Source organism: Dendrobates tinctorius, unplaced genomic scaffold, assembly GCF_039654945.1.
Source record: "Dendrobates tinctorius isolate UK_male_01 unplaced genomic scaffold, ASM3965494v1 ptg000450l, whole genome shotgun sequence".
Taxonomy (NCBI): Eukaryota; Metazoa; Chordata; class Amphibia; order Anura; family Dendrobatidae; genus Dendrobates; species Dendrobates tinctorius.
This window is the reverse complement of record NW_027362112.1, coordinates 1,721,115-1,734,751: the sequence shown is the minus strand read 5'-3', so window position 1 is coordinate 1,734,751 and position 13,637 is coordinate 1,721,115. Positions and strand designations below refer to the sequence as shown.

Below are 13,637 nucleotides of genomic sequence, written 5' to 3'. Positions count from 1 at the left end.
GGGGGGGGGGGCTATGTGCGTGCTCCGCTGTGTGTGTGTGTGGGGGGCTATGTGCGTGCTCCGCTGTGTGTGTGTGGGGGGGGGGCTATGTGCGTGCTCCGCTGTGTGTGTGTGTGGGGGGGGCTATGTGCGTGGTCCGCTGTGGGGGGGGCGATGTGCGTGCACCGCTGTGGGGGGGGGGCGATGTGCGTGGTCCGCTGGGGGGGGGCAGTGTGCGTGGTCCGCTGTGGGGGGCTGTAGGACGTGCGTGCACCGATGTGGGGGGGGGTGATGTGCGTGGTCAGCTGTGGGGGGGGGGCGATGTGCGTGCACCGCTGTGGGGGGGGGCAGTGTGCGTGGTCCGCTGTGGGGGGGGGGGGGCAGTGTGCGTGCTCCGCTGTGGGGGGCTGAAGTACGTGCGTGCACGCTGCGCTGTAGGGAGCTGACTGCTCGTCTCTCCTCCAGTTACCTGTACCAGATCGCTCACCTGGGGGATGACGATGAGGAGCCAGAGTTCTCCTCTGCCATGCCCCTAGAGGAGGGGGACACTTTCTTCTTCCAGCCGCGTCCTCTGAAGAACCTGGTGTTGGTGGATGAGCAGGACAGTCTGTCCCCGATCATGTGCTGCCAGGTAAGCACCGGCCGGACCTGGTGAGGGTGGTGCTTCTCCTGAGGACCCTTCCACTGTCTCTGTCCTTTCTTTAGATTGCTGACTTGGCCAGTGAGGACACTCCTCAGCTGTACGTGGCGAGTGGCCGGGGGCCGCGCTCCTCTCTCAGGGTCTTGAGACACGGACTGGAGGTATGCTGTGGTCTCGTCTTGCCTTCTGCCTTGTTCTGTGTCTCGCTGATGAATTGTCATGTCTCTTCTCTGACCGCCATCATGGAGAAGATGTGAGATTCTGATGGTCACTGTCCGGTAAGGGCCGCGGAGGGGCGAGATCCTTCCAGGACGCTGATCGCTTGTTTCGTCTCTCCAGGTCTCTGAAATGGCTGTCTCAGAGCTGCCCGGTAACCCCAATGCTGTGTGGACGGTGCGGAGACATATTGAAGGTTGGTAGTGCGGCCCCTCTACAGTGGGGGAGGGTGACGGCCGTACAACCCCCGCTCTAGAGACTGCGGGGTCATCATTCCTTCCCTCTACTGGGGTCCTGCTTGTGACCGGCCTGTCCTCGCCTCCAATCATGGCCATACACTAAGGCTCCTAGACTCCCAGCAGGTGCAGACAGAGGGGGTGGTAGTCATTGAGCCAGAGTAATTGTCATTAAAGGGGCTTTTCAAACTAGCAAAAATACTCCTAAAGTACCAAAGGAAATGATCACCATGTAGCCCCCCGGCACCGCGTCCTCGGTCCTCCACCTGTTTCCTGCAACTGTAATGTCCCATACAACTATGGCGCTGTAGTGGTACGGGGTGGTGCGGTATTGTGTGGGCAGCCGGCGCTGGCACAATATCTTCTGTTAGGTGGTCCTAGTGCAGCGTCTGCTGTAGGTGAGGGGTCTCTAGTACTGATGGGTGGTCCTCCCGAGTGCAGCATCTGCTGTAGGTGAGGGGTCTCTGTAGTACTGATGGGTGATCCTCCCGAGTGCAGCGTCTGCTGTAGGTGAGGGGTCTCTGTAGTACTGATGGGTGGTCCTCCTGAGTGCAGCGTCTGCTGTAGGTGAGGGGTCTCTGTAGTACTGATGGGTGGTCCTCCCGAGTGCAGCGTCCGCTGTAGGTGAGGGGTCTCTGTAGTACTGATGGGTGATCCTCCCGAGTGCAGCGTCCGCTGTAGGTGAGGGGTCTCTGCAGTACTGATGGGTGGTCCTCCCGAGTGTAGCGTCCGCTGTAGGTGAGGGGTCCCTGTAGTACTGATGGGTGGTCCTCCCGAGTGCAGCGTCTGCTGTAGGTGAGGGGTCCCTGTAGTACTGATGGGTGGTCCTCCCGAGTGCAGCGTCTGCTGTAGGTGAGGGGTCCCTGTAGTACTGATGGGTGGTCCTCCTGAGTGTAGCGTCCGCTGTAGGTGAGGGGTCCCTGTAGTACTGATGGGTGGTCCTCCCGAGTGCAGGGTCCGCTGTAGGTGAGGGGTCCCTGTAGTACTGATGGGTGGTCCTCCCGAGTGTAGCGTCCGCTGTAGGTGAGGGGTCCCTGTAGTACTGATGGGTGGTCCTCCCGAGTGCAGGGTCCGCTGTAGGTGAGGGGTCCCTGTAGTACTGATGGGTGGTCCTCCCGAGTGCAGCGTCCGCTGTAGGTGAGGGGTCCCTGTAGTACTGATGGGTGGTCCTCCCGAGTGTAGCGTCCGCTGTAGGTGAGGGGTCCCTGTAGTACTGATGGGTGGTCGTCCCGAGTGCAGGGTCCGCTGTAGGTGAGGGGTCCCTGTAGTACTGATGGGTGGTCCTCCCGAGTGCAGCGTCTGCTGTAGGTGAGGGGTCCCTGTAGTACTGATGGGTGGTCCTCCCGAGTGTAGCGTCCGCTGTAGGTGAGGGGTCCCTGTAGTACTGATGGGTGGTCCTCCCGAGTGCAGGGTCCGCTGTAGGTGAGGGGTCCCTGTAGTACTGATGGGTGATCCTCCCGAGTGCAGCGTCTGCTGTAGGTGAGGGGTCTCTGTAGTACTGATGGGTGGTCCTCCTGAGTGCAGCGTCTGCTGTAGGTGAGGGGTCTCTGTAGTACTGATGGGTGGTCCTCCGGAGTGCAGCGTCCGCTGTAGGTGAGGGGTCTCTGTAGTACTGATGGGTGATCCTCCCGAGTGCAGCGTCCGCTGTAGGTGAGGGGTCTCTGCAGTACTGATGGGTGGTCCTCCCGAGTGTAGCGTCCGCTGTAGGTGAGGGGTCCCTGTAGTACTGATGGGTGGTCCTCCCGAGTGCAGCGTCTGCTGTAGGTGAGGGGTCCCTGTAGTACTGATGGGTGGTCCTCCCGAGTGCAGCGTCTGCTGTAGGTGAGGGGTCCCTGTAGTACTGATGGGTGGTCCTCCCGAGTGCAGGGTCCGCTGTAGGTGAGGGGTCCCTGTAGTACTGATGGGTGGTCCTCCCGAGTGTAGCGTCCGCTGTAGGTGAGGGGTCCCTGTAGTACTGATGGGTGGTCCTCCCGAGTGCAGGGTCCGCTGTAGGTGAGGGGTCCCTGTAGTACTGATGGGTGGTCCTCCCGAGTGCAGCGTCTGCTGTAGGTGAGGGGTCCCTGTAGTACTGATGGGTGGTCCTCCCGAGTGTAGCGTCCGCTGTAGGTGAGGGGTCCCTGTAGTACTGATGGGTGGTCCTCCCGAGTGCAGGGTCCGCTGTAGGTGAGGGGTCCCTGTAGAACTGATGGGTGATCCTCCCGAGTGCAGCGTCTGCTGTAGGTGAGGGGTCTCTGTAGTACTGATGGGTGGTCCTCCTGAGTGCAGCGTCTGCTGTAGGTGAGGGGTCTCTGTAGTACTGATGGGTGGTCCTCCGGAGTGCAGCGTCCGCTGTAGGTGAGGGGTCTCTGTAGTACTGATGGGTGATCCTCCCGAGTGCAGCGTCCGCTGTAGGTGAGGGGTCTCTGCAGTACTGATGGGTGGTCCTCCCGAGTGTAGCGTCCGCTGTAGGTGAGGGGTCCCTGTAGTACTGATGGGTGGTCCTCCCGAGTGCAGCGTCTGCTGTAGGTGAGGGGTCCCTGTAGTACTGATGGGTGGTCCTCCCGAGTGCAGCGTCTGCTGTAGGTGAGGGGTCCCTGTAGTACTGATGGGTGGTCCTCCCGAGTGTAGCGTCCGCTGTCGGTGAGGGGTCCCTGTAGTACTGATGGGTGGTCCTCCCGAGTGCAGGGTCCGCTGTAGGTGAGGGGTCCCTGTAGTACTGATGGGTGGTCCTCCCGAGTGCAGGGTCCGCTGTAGGTGAGGGGTCCCTGCAGTACTGATGGGTGGTCCTCCCGAGTGCAGCGTCAGCTGTACAGTCATGGCCAAAAGTTTTGAGAATGACACAAATATTATATTTTCACATGATCTGCTGGCCTCTGGTTTTTATGTGTTTGTCAGATGTTTTTATCACATACAGAAATATAATTGCAATCATATTATGAGTAACAAAAGGTTATATTGACAGTTAGAATGAGTTAATGCAGCAAGTCAATATTTGCAGTGTTGACCCTTCTTCTTCAGGACCTCAGCAATTCTCCCTGGCATGCTCTCAATCAACTTCTGGATCAAATCCTGACTGATAGCAGTCCATTCTTGCAAAATCAATGCTTTTATTTTGTCTGAATTTGAAGGTTTTTGTTTGTCCACCCGTCTCTTGATGATTGACCACAAGTTCTCAATATGATTAAGATCTGGGGAGTTTCCAGGCCATGGTCCCAAAATCTCTATGTTTTGTTCCCTGAGCCATTTAGTTATCACCTTTGCTTTATGGCAAGGTGCTCCATCATGTTGAAAACGGCATTGTTGATCGCCAAACTGCTCTTGGACGGTTGGGAGAAGTTGCTCTTGGAGGACATTCTGGTACCATTCTTTATTCATGGCTGTGTTTTTAGGCAGGACTGAGAGAGAGCCCATTCCCTTGGCTGAGAAGCCACCCCACACATGAATGGTTTCAGGATGCTTGACAGTTGGCATGAGACAAGACTGGTGGTAGCGCTCACCTGGTCTTCTCCGAATAAGCCGTTTTCCAGATGTCCCAAACAATCGAAAAGGGGATTCATCAGAGAAAATGACTTTACCCCAGTCCTCAGCAGTCCACTCCCTGTACCTCTTGCAGAATATCAGTCTGTCCATGATGTTTTTCCTGGAGAGAAGTGGCTTCTCTGCTGCCCTCCTTGAGACCAGGCCTTGCTCCAAGAGTCTCCGCCTCACAGTGCGTGCAGATGCACTCACACCTGCCTGCTGCCATTCCTGAGCAAGCTCTGCACTGCTGGTAGCCCGATCCCGCAGCTGAAACCCTTTTAAGAGACGGTCCTGGCGCTTGCTGGTCTTTCTTGGGCGCCCTGGAGCCTTTTTGGCAACAAGGGAACCTCTCTCCTTGAAGTTCTTGATGATGCGATAGATTGTTGACTGAGGTGCAATCTTTCTAGCTGTGATACTCTTCCCTGTTAGGCCATTTTTGTGCAGTGCAATGATGACTGCACGTGTTTCTTTAGAGATAACCATGGTTAACAGAAGAGAAACAATGATGCCAAGCACCAGCCTCCTTTTAAAGTGTCCAGTGGTGTCATTCTTACTTAATCATGACAGATTGATCTCCAGCCCTGTCCTCATCAACACCCACACCTGTGTTAATGGAGCAATCACTGAAACGATGTTAGCTGGTCCTTTTAAGGCAGGGCTGCAATGATGTTGAAATGTGTTTTGGGGGATAAAGTTCATTTTCTAGGCAAATATTGACTTTGCAAGTAATTGCTGTTAAGCTGATCACTCTTTATAACATTCTGGAGTATATGCAAATTGCCATTAGAAAAAATGAAGCAGTAGACTTTGTAAAAATTAATATTTGTGTCATTCTCTAAACTTTTGGCCATGACTGTAGGTGAGGGGTCTCTGTAGTACTGATGGGTGGTCCTCCCGAGTGCAGCGTCCGCTGTAGGTGAGGGGTCTCTGTAGTACTGATGGGTGGTCCTCCCGAGTGCAGCGTCCGCTGTAGGTGAGGGGTCTCTGTAGTACTGATGGGTGGTCCTCCCGAGTGCAGCGTCCGCTGTAGGTGAGGGTCCCTGTAGTACTGATGGGTGGTCCTCCCGAGTGCAGTGTCCGCTGTAGGTGAGGGGTCGTTGTAGTACTGATGGGTGGTCCTCCCGAGTGCAGCGTCCGCTGTAGGTGAGGGGTCCCTGTAGTACTGATGGGTGGTCCTCCCGTGTGCTGCGTCCGCTGTAGGTGAGGGGTCCTTGTAGTACTGATGGGTGGTCCTCCCGTGTGCAGCGTCCGCTGTAGGTGAGGGGTTCTTGTAGTACCGATGGGTGGTCCTCCCGAGTGCAGCGTCCGCTGTAGGTGAGGGGTCCCTGTAGTATTGATGGGTGGTCCTCCCGTGTGCTGCGTCTGCTGTAGGTGAGGGGTCCCTGTAGTACTGATGGGTGGTCCTCCCGTGTGCAGAGTCTGCTGTAGGTGAGGGGTCCTTGTAGTACTGATGGGTGGTCCTCCCGAGTGCAGTGTCCGCTGTAGGTGAGGGGTCCTTGTAGTACCGATGCGTGGTCCTCCCGTGTGCAGCGTCCGCTGTAGGTGAGGGGTCCTTGTAGTACCGATGGGTGGTCCTCCCGTGTGCTGCGTCTGCTGTAGGTGAGGGGTCCCTGTAGTACTGATGGGTGGTCCTCCCGAGTGCAGTGTCCGCTGTAGGTGAGGGGTCCTTGTAGTACCGATGCGTGGTCCTCCCGTGTGCAGCGTCCGCTGTAGGTGAGGGGTCCTTGTAGTACCGATGGGTGGTCCTCCCGAGTGCAGCGTCCGCTGTAGGTGAGGGGTCCCTGTAGTATTGATGGGTGGTCCTCCCGTGTGCTGCGTCTGCTGTAGGTGAGGGGTCCCTGTAGTATTGATGGGTGGTCCTCCCGTGTGCTGCGTCTGCTGTAGGTGAGGGGTCCCTGTAGTATTGATGGGTGGTCCTCCCGTGTGCTGCGTCCGCTGTAGGTGAGGGGTCCTTGTAGTACTGATGGGTGGTCCTCCCGTGTGCAGCGTCCGCTGTAGGTGAGGGGTCCTTGTAGTACCGATGGGTGGTCCTCCCGAGTGCAGCGTCCGCTGTAGGTGAGGGGTCCCTGTAGTATTGATGGGTGGTCCTCCCGTGTGCTGCGTCCGCTGTAGGTGAGGGGTCCCTGTAGTACTGATGGGTGGTCCTCCCGTGTGCAGAGTCTGCTGTAGGTGAGGGGTCCTTGTAGTACTGATGGGTGGTCCTCCCGAGTGCAGCGTCCGCTGTAGGTGAGGGGTCCTTGTAGTACCGATGGGTAGTCCTTGCAGGGCCCTGGCGGTGCCGCTCCCGGTTTCTTCTCACGTGTCGCCCTTGGCGCTCATACTAACGCTGGCTGGTACTTGGTGATACTCTCCCAATACCAAGCCTCTGTTTTTCTTCCACAGGTGGCTGCTGGTGGAGGTGGTGCTGGTATAACCCCCCTCCACACACGCAGGTGTGTATCCCTCCTGACGTCTCCTCGCTATTCACCCGCCGTGCGCCCACCACATACCATAGCGCTCGAGTAGGATTGCTCTAGTACTTGTTTGCCTCTTAAGGGGCTTTTACACGGCCGGGTCGGCGTGAGCGTTAATGTCGCTGGTCCTGCCGTGTGAACAGGCTCCAGAGCACAACGCTCGCTCGTCGGGTGAATCCGGCTTCTCTGCAGCATCGTCGTTCTCGGTGGTCTGGCGTGCTGCCGAGGGCCATGGCCGCCAGATCCCTCCGGCGCTTCGTTTGCTTGGCCGTGTAAACAGGCGAGTGACTGCCACTCGGTGAAAGTTTGTACCTCTCAGCGGTCGTGTCGCCTGTAGGTCTGTGTGAGCCGGACCCTTAGACTTGGGTCCCGGATATGAAGTGCAGGCTTCCGGGTGGTGCCCATGTGAGCCTTGGCAGAGCGGACCACCATCCCGCCTGACATCGGTGGGTCTGGCGCCAGCCGGATCTACTTCCTTTTTCACTTCATACCAACTGAATCCGGAGGTCTTTGACACGTCCCTTGTCCCCGACACGACGTGGTACTGTATATTGGGGAGTTGTGTAGAATCTCTGCTTCCTGTCTTTGTCCAGTGGCTGACACGTCCCATCCTATCCCTGGCACGCCGTGGTACTGTATATTGAGGCCTTGTGTAATGAGCCCTGTACCCGATGGATGAGCTAGTGGTCAGCAAGCAGAGATCCTGAATGTACAGATCTGAGGTCTGGGGGTCCGCATCTAAACGCTGGTCTCTGCCCACCTTCCCTCTTACAGATGAGTATGACGCCTACATCATTGTGTCCTTCGTGAACGCCACCCTGGTATTGTCTATCGGGGAGACTGTAGAAGAAGTGACGGATTCTGGCTTTCTGGGAACGACCCCCACCCTGTCCTGCTCTCTGCTGGGTGAGGACGCCTTGGTCCAGGTAGGTACTGATGACGGGGGATGATGGGCCTTGTAGGACACGATGTGTCGCAGATGACGGATGTTACCCGAGATCTTGTGCTTTCAGGTCTATCCCGATGGGATCCGCCACATTCGAGCAGACAAGAGGGTGAACGAGTGGAAGACGCCGGGGAAGAAGATTATTGTGAAGTGTGCGGTGAACCAGCGGCAGGTGGTGATCGCTCTGACGGGGGGCGAGCTGGTCTACTTCGAGATGGACCCTGTAAGTCCCGGCTCTCTTCAGAGCAGCATGCATTCTCCTGGATTCCCACCTCATTGATCTTCACGTCCCCCCTCAGTCAGGACAGCTAAACGAGTACACGGAGAGGAAGGAGATGTCTGCGGATGTGGTGTGCATGAGCCTGGCCAACGTACCCCCTGGGGAGCAGCGTTCCCGCTTCTTGGCCGTGGGGCTGGTGGATAATACTGTCCGGATCATCTCTTTGGACCCGTCGGTAAGGTGGCGGACATGTCTGTGCTAGGTGGTGCTCCTGACACCTGCCATTATGTAACTCTCGCCCTCCTCCTGACAGGACTGTCTGCAGCCGCTCAGTATGCAGGCGCTCCCCGCACAGCCCGAGGCCCTGTGCATCGTGGAGATGGGGGGTGCGGAGCGGCAGGACGAGCTCGGGGAGCGCGGCTCCATTGGATTCCTCTATCTCAACATTGGGCTGCAGGTGAGATGTCGGCAGGTTCTTGATTCTGTCCTGGGTGGTGGTATAAGGCCCCGTCTGTCCCGGGGGGGTGATGTAAGGCCTCGTATGTCCCGGGTGCGGGGGGGGGGGGTGTAAGGCCCGTCTGTCCCGGGTCGGGGGGGGGTGTAAGGCCCGTCTGTCCCGGGTTGGGGGGGTGGTGTAAGGCCCGTCTGTCCCGGGTTGGGGGGGTGGTGTAAGGCCCGTCTGTCCCGGGTTGGGGGGTGGTGTAAGGCCCGTCTGTCCCGGGTTGGGGGGGTGTTGTAAGGCCCGTCTGTCCCGGGTTGGGGGGGTGGTGTAAGGCCTCGTCGCTGCTTCTGACATGCACCTCAATCTCTACAGAACGGAGTGCTGCTCCGGACCGTGTTGGATCCCGTGACCGGCGACCTGTCTGATACCAGAACTCGTTATCTCGGGTCCCGTCCGGTCAAGTTGTTTCGTGTGAGGATGCAAGGACAAGAGGCTGTAAGGAGGCGATACTGATCATGGGGCGGCGGGGGCTGCATTTCTCTTCCTAGGGTGATATATGTGCGCTCTGCTCCTGTGTGCAGGTCCTGGCCATGTCCAGCCGTTCGTGGCTCAGTTATTCCTACCAGTCTCGTTTCCACCTCACCCCCCTCTCGTATGAGACCCTGGAGTACGCGTCCGGCTTTGCCTCCGAGCAGTGTCCAGAGGGCATCGTGGCCATATCCACCAACACCCTGAGGTAAGAGCCGACGCCATCGGGTGCTCTGTTGGGGTCTGTCTGCGACAACTTATACTGCAGTAATGGTGGAACAGATGTCTAAGCCAAGCGGGGGTCCACACCTAAGTGTTTAGATCCACGTCAGGGGGTCTGGCACTCGCAAGATAAGTGATTTTCAGGTCCTGTGGTTCAGTGTATGGAGCCAGATCGGTGCCGCTCCGTCCACCGTGGGTGCCGCTCCGTCCACCGTGGGTGCCGCTCCGTCCACCGTGGGTGCCGCTCCGTCCACCGTGGGTGCCGCTCCGTCCACCGTGGGTGCCGCTCCGTCCACCGTGGGTGCCGCTCCGTCCACCGTGGGTGCCGCTCCGTCCACCGTGGGTGCCGCTCCGTCCACCGTGGGTGCCGCTCCTGGAGATGACAGTGCATGTGATCGAAGCCGCAGTACATAGAACAACCCCTTCATGGTGTGCGGCGCGGTGCTGCCCCATTGTGGCTGAAGGGTGCGCTGCCGGCTGCTTCTCAATAAGTGGGCAGCACTCTGTGTGGAGGGCCGTGGCACTGCGGTAAGGCGATGCCTGTAGTTCAGGCAGCACGTATTGCACCCTGGCGCTATCCTTAGCCCACTCACCCGTGTTGAGTATCTGGATGTGATGGTGTGGGGTTCCTGCCGTTCGGTCCACACATCCGGTCTAGTGAGGCGGTGTTCCGTACAACGCTCCCATTTGTCCCCTGCCAGGATTTTGGCGCTGGAGAAGTTGGGTGCGGTGTTTAACCAGGTGGCGTTCCCTCTTCAGTACACGCCACGAAAGTTTGTGATCCATCCTGAGAGTAACAACCTGATTATCATAGAGACGGACCACAACGCCTACACGGAGGCCACCAAGGCCCAGCGCAAGCAGCAGATGGCCGAGGTAAGCTGCCGGCAGATGCCACCACCCTTCTCGGGCAGGGACTGTGCCGTCACCCCAGATTGCCAATGATTCTTGTAGGAAATGGTAGAAGCTGCCGGAGAGGACGAGCGAGAGCTGGCTGCGGAGATGGCGGCTGCTTTCCTCAATGAGAACCTGCCAGAGTCCATCTTTGGAGCACCGAAAGCTGGGAATGGTCAGTGGGCGTCTGTGATCCGGGTGATGAACCCCATCCAGGGGAACACGCTGGACCTGGTGCAGCTGGAGCAGAACGAGGCCGCGTTCAGGTGAGGGGGGGTCTTCTGCTCCTGATTGGGGGTCCCTGATACTTCTGTATGAGGCTAATGTGTAGTTATCCCTGGCAGTGTGGCAGTGTGCCGCTTCAACAACACTGGAGATGACTGGTACGTCCTGGTCGGCGTAGCCAAGGACCTTATCCTGAACCCCCGCTCCGTGGCTGGAGGACTGGTGTATACGTACAAGCTGGTGAACAGTGGCGAGAAGCTGGAGTTTATGCACAAGGTATGTGTGGGGGCACCTGGGGTGGACTTCGGCCGTCCGCTCCGGACCTGTCAAGTATATAAGTGTGCTTTTACATTGAAGACCCCCGTAGAGGAAGTTCCAGCCGCCATCGCTCCTTTCCAAGGTCGCGTCTTGATAGGAGTTGGGAAACTGCTGAGAGTTTATGATTTGGGGAAGAAGAAGCTCCTGAGGAAATGTGAAAACAAGGTGGGTCCACCTGCCGTCCCCCGGCCTGAGCGCGCGGTCCGTCCGCATGCTGTCCCCCCAGCCTGAGCGCACGGTCCATCCACATGCTGTCCCCCCCCCTGCCTGAGCGTGCGGTCCGTCCGCCCGCATGCTGTCCCCCCGGCCTGAGCGCGCGGTCCGTCCGCATGCTGTCCCCCCGGCCTGAGCGCGCGGTCCGTCCGCATGCTGTCCCCCCGGCCTGAGCGCGCGGTCCGTCTGCATGCTGTGTCCCCCCGGCCTGAGCGCGCGGTCCGTCCGCATGCTGTCCGTCCGCATGCTGTCCCCCCCGGCCTGAGCGCCCGGTCCGTCCGCATGCTGTCCGTCCGCATGCTGTCCCCCCCGGCCTGAGCGCCCGGTCCGTCCGCATGCTGTCCGTCCGCATGCTGTCCCCCCCGGCCTGAGCGCCCGGTCCGTCCGCATGCTGTCCCCCCGGCCTGAGCGCGCGGTTCGTCCGCATGCTGTCCCCCCGGCCTGAGCGCGCGGTCCGTCCGCATGCTGTCCCCCCGGCCTGAGCGCGCGGTCCGTCCGCATGCTGTCCCCCCCCCCCCCCCCCCCCCCGGCCTGAGCGCCCACTGGCTCTCACATGGTTAATTCCCTTGTCCATTCACAGCACATCGCCAACTTCATTGTGGGCATCCAGACCATCGGGCAGCGCGTCATCGTGTCCGACGTGCAGGAAAGCTTCATCTGGGTGCGCTACAAGCGCAATGAGAACCAGCTGATCATTTTTGCTGACGACACGTATCCTCGCTGGGTCACCAACTCTTCGCTGCTGGACTACGACACGGTTGCTGGCGCCGACAAGTTTGGAAACATCTGTGTGGTGAGTAACGGCGGGCCGGTGTATAGCAACCGCCTCCTACAGATGTGGGGGGCCGCGACCGTAGGGTCAGTGTCTGCACATACGGACAGTCATCGCTCTCTCCGTCCGCTGCAGGTCCGGCTGCCCCCCAATATAAATGATGATGTTGATGAAGATCCGACTGGTAACAAGGCGTTGTGGGACAGGGGGCTGCTGAACGGGGCCTCTCAGAAGGTAATGTACATGTGGAGGAAGCTGCTGCAGCGCCTCTTGTGAATCCTGTTCTTACCGATACTCCATCCCACAGGCAGAGGTGATAATGAACTATCACGTGGGCGAGACGGTGCTGTCACTGCAGAAGACGACGCTCATCCCCGGGGGCTCGGAGTCCCTGGTCTACACCACCTTATCCGGGGGCATCGGCATCCTTGTCCCATTTACTTCCCATGAGGTGAATGTTTTGTATCGCTTGTGATCTCAGGAGGGAGCGCGGCACCGGCCGTGAAGTGGTCGCTCGTAGCCGCCACCCCTGTGCACTTGGCTGTCAGTAAGCTGATGTGAATGAGAAGCTCATATGGAGGGTCGCAGCTCGGCCGGCCGGGGGGAGGCAGCCGGCCGCGGGGGGCTCTGGGCCGGGGAGAGGTGGCCGGCTGCGGGGGGCTCTGGGCCGGGGAGAGGTGGCCGGCCGGGGGGGGGGGGGGGGCTCTGGGCCGGGGAGAGGTGGCCGGCCGGGGGGGGGGGGGGGGGCTCTGGGCCGGGGAGAGGTGGCCGGCCGGGGGGGGGGGGGGCGCTCTGGGCCGGGGAGAGGTGGCCGGCCGGGGGGGGGGGGGGGGGGGCTCTGGGCCGGGGAGAGGTGGCCGGCCGCGGGGGGGGCCCTGGGCCGGGGGGAGGTGGCCGGCCGCGGGGGGGGCCCTGGGCCGGGGGGAGGTGGCCGGCCGCGGGGGGGCGGCTGGGCCGGGGGGAGGTGGCCGGCCGCGGGGGGGGCGGCTGGGCCCGGGGGAGGCTGGGCCGGGGGAGGTGGCCGGCCGGCCGCGGGGGACTCTGGGCCGGGGGAGGTGGCCGGCCGCGGGGGGCTCTGGGCCGGGGAAGGTGGCCGGCCGCGGGGGGGCCCTGGGCCCTCTCTGATTTGTGAATCTTGTCCAGGACACTGATGACACTTTCGCTCTCTGCAGGATCATGATTTCTTCCAGCATGTAGAGATGCACCTGCGCTCAGAGCATCCCCCCATCTGTGGGCGAGACCACCTCAGCTTCCGCTCCTATTACTTCCCGGTGAAGGTAGGTGGTGGTCTTCTCTTCCTGACTGACATCTGCATCTGGGGTCTCACGTCCCCGCTGGCAGCTGGACGCCCAGGAGCACAGTCTCTGCCGCTGCCTGTCTGGGGCGTGTGACTGCAGACCACCCATCGCTTGGCTGTAACCATGGAGACGCATAGCTTTGCACCGTCACTGAATCGTGACCTGTCGCCTCTTCTGCCCCCAGAATGTGATTGATGGAGACTTGTGTGAACAGTTCAACTCCATGGAGCCCATGAAGCAGAAGAGCGTGGCCGAGGAGCTGGACCGAACGCCTCCCGAGGTCTCCAAGAAGCTGGAGGACATCCGTACTCGCTACGCCTTCTAATGAGGCAGGGTCGTGGCGCGGCTCCTGGGACCGGGTGCTCACACTGTATCCCCCCACAGCTGGAGCGCACCTGGCATCGGTGACTTTCTCCGCTTTCGACTCCTGATTTCTCGTGGAACTTTTGTAAATACTTTTTGTAAAATGATTTTTTTTATGTTCTTTGTCAGATTGTTCGCCGGCCGCACAGACGGCGCAATAAACGCGGTTTTCTA

At 59.6% G+C, this 13,637-nt stretch overlaps 1 protein-coding gene across 4 annotated transcripts in view; it reads left to right on the top strand.

Moving 5' to 3' along the window:
* SF3B3 (splicing factor 3b subunit 3) overlaps window positions 1–13,637 on the top strand; it is a 19,504-nt gene extending 5,867 nt beyond the window's left edge. For all 4 annotated transcript variants that reach the window (XM_073564333.1, XM_073564335.1, XM_073564332.1 and 1 more), the window contains exons 9-26: window positions 445–610; window positions 685–780; window positions 959–1,031; window positions 7,797–7,948; window positions 8,036–8,191; window positions 8,268–8,423; window positions 8,502–8,645; window positions 9,003–9,125; window positions 9,212–9,366; window positions 10,082–10,256; window positions 10,335–10,540; window positions 10,619–10,775; window positions 10,857–10,982; window positions 11,611–11,823; window positions 11,938–12,036; window positions 12,110–12,253; window positions 12,975–13,079; window positions 13,285–13,637. In XM_073564333.1, the coding sequence (XP_073420434.1) occupies window positions 445–610; window positions 685–780; window positions 959–1,031; window positions 7,797–7,948; window positions 8,036–8,191; window positions 8,268–8,423; window positions 8,502–8,645; window positions 9,003–9,125; window positions 9,212–9,366; window positions 10,082–10,256; window positions 10,335–10,540; window positions 10,619–10,775; window positions 10,857–10,982; window positions 11,611–11,823; window positions 11,938–12,036; window positions 12,110–12,253; window positions 12,975–13,079; window positions 13,285–13,425 (2,587 nt within the window). In that variant the 3' untranslated portion in view covers window positions 13,426–13,637. The remainder of the gene's footprint in view (window positions 1–444; window positions 611–684; window positions 781–958; window positions 1,032–7,796; window positions 7,949–8,035; window positions 8,192–8,267; window positions 8,424–8,501; window positions 8,646–9,002; window positions 9,126–9,211; window positions 9,367–10,081; window positions 10,257–10,334; window positions 10,541–10,618; window positions 10,776–10,856; window positions 10,983–11,610; window positions 11,824–11,937; window positions 12,037–12,109; window positions 12,254–12,974; window positions 13,080–13,284) is intronic.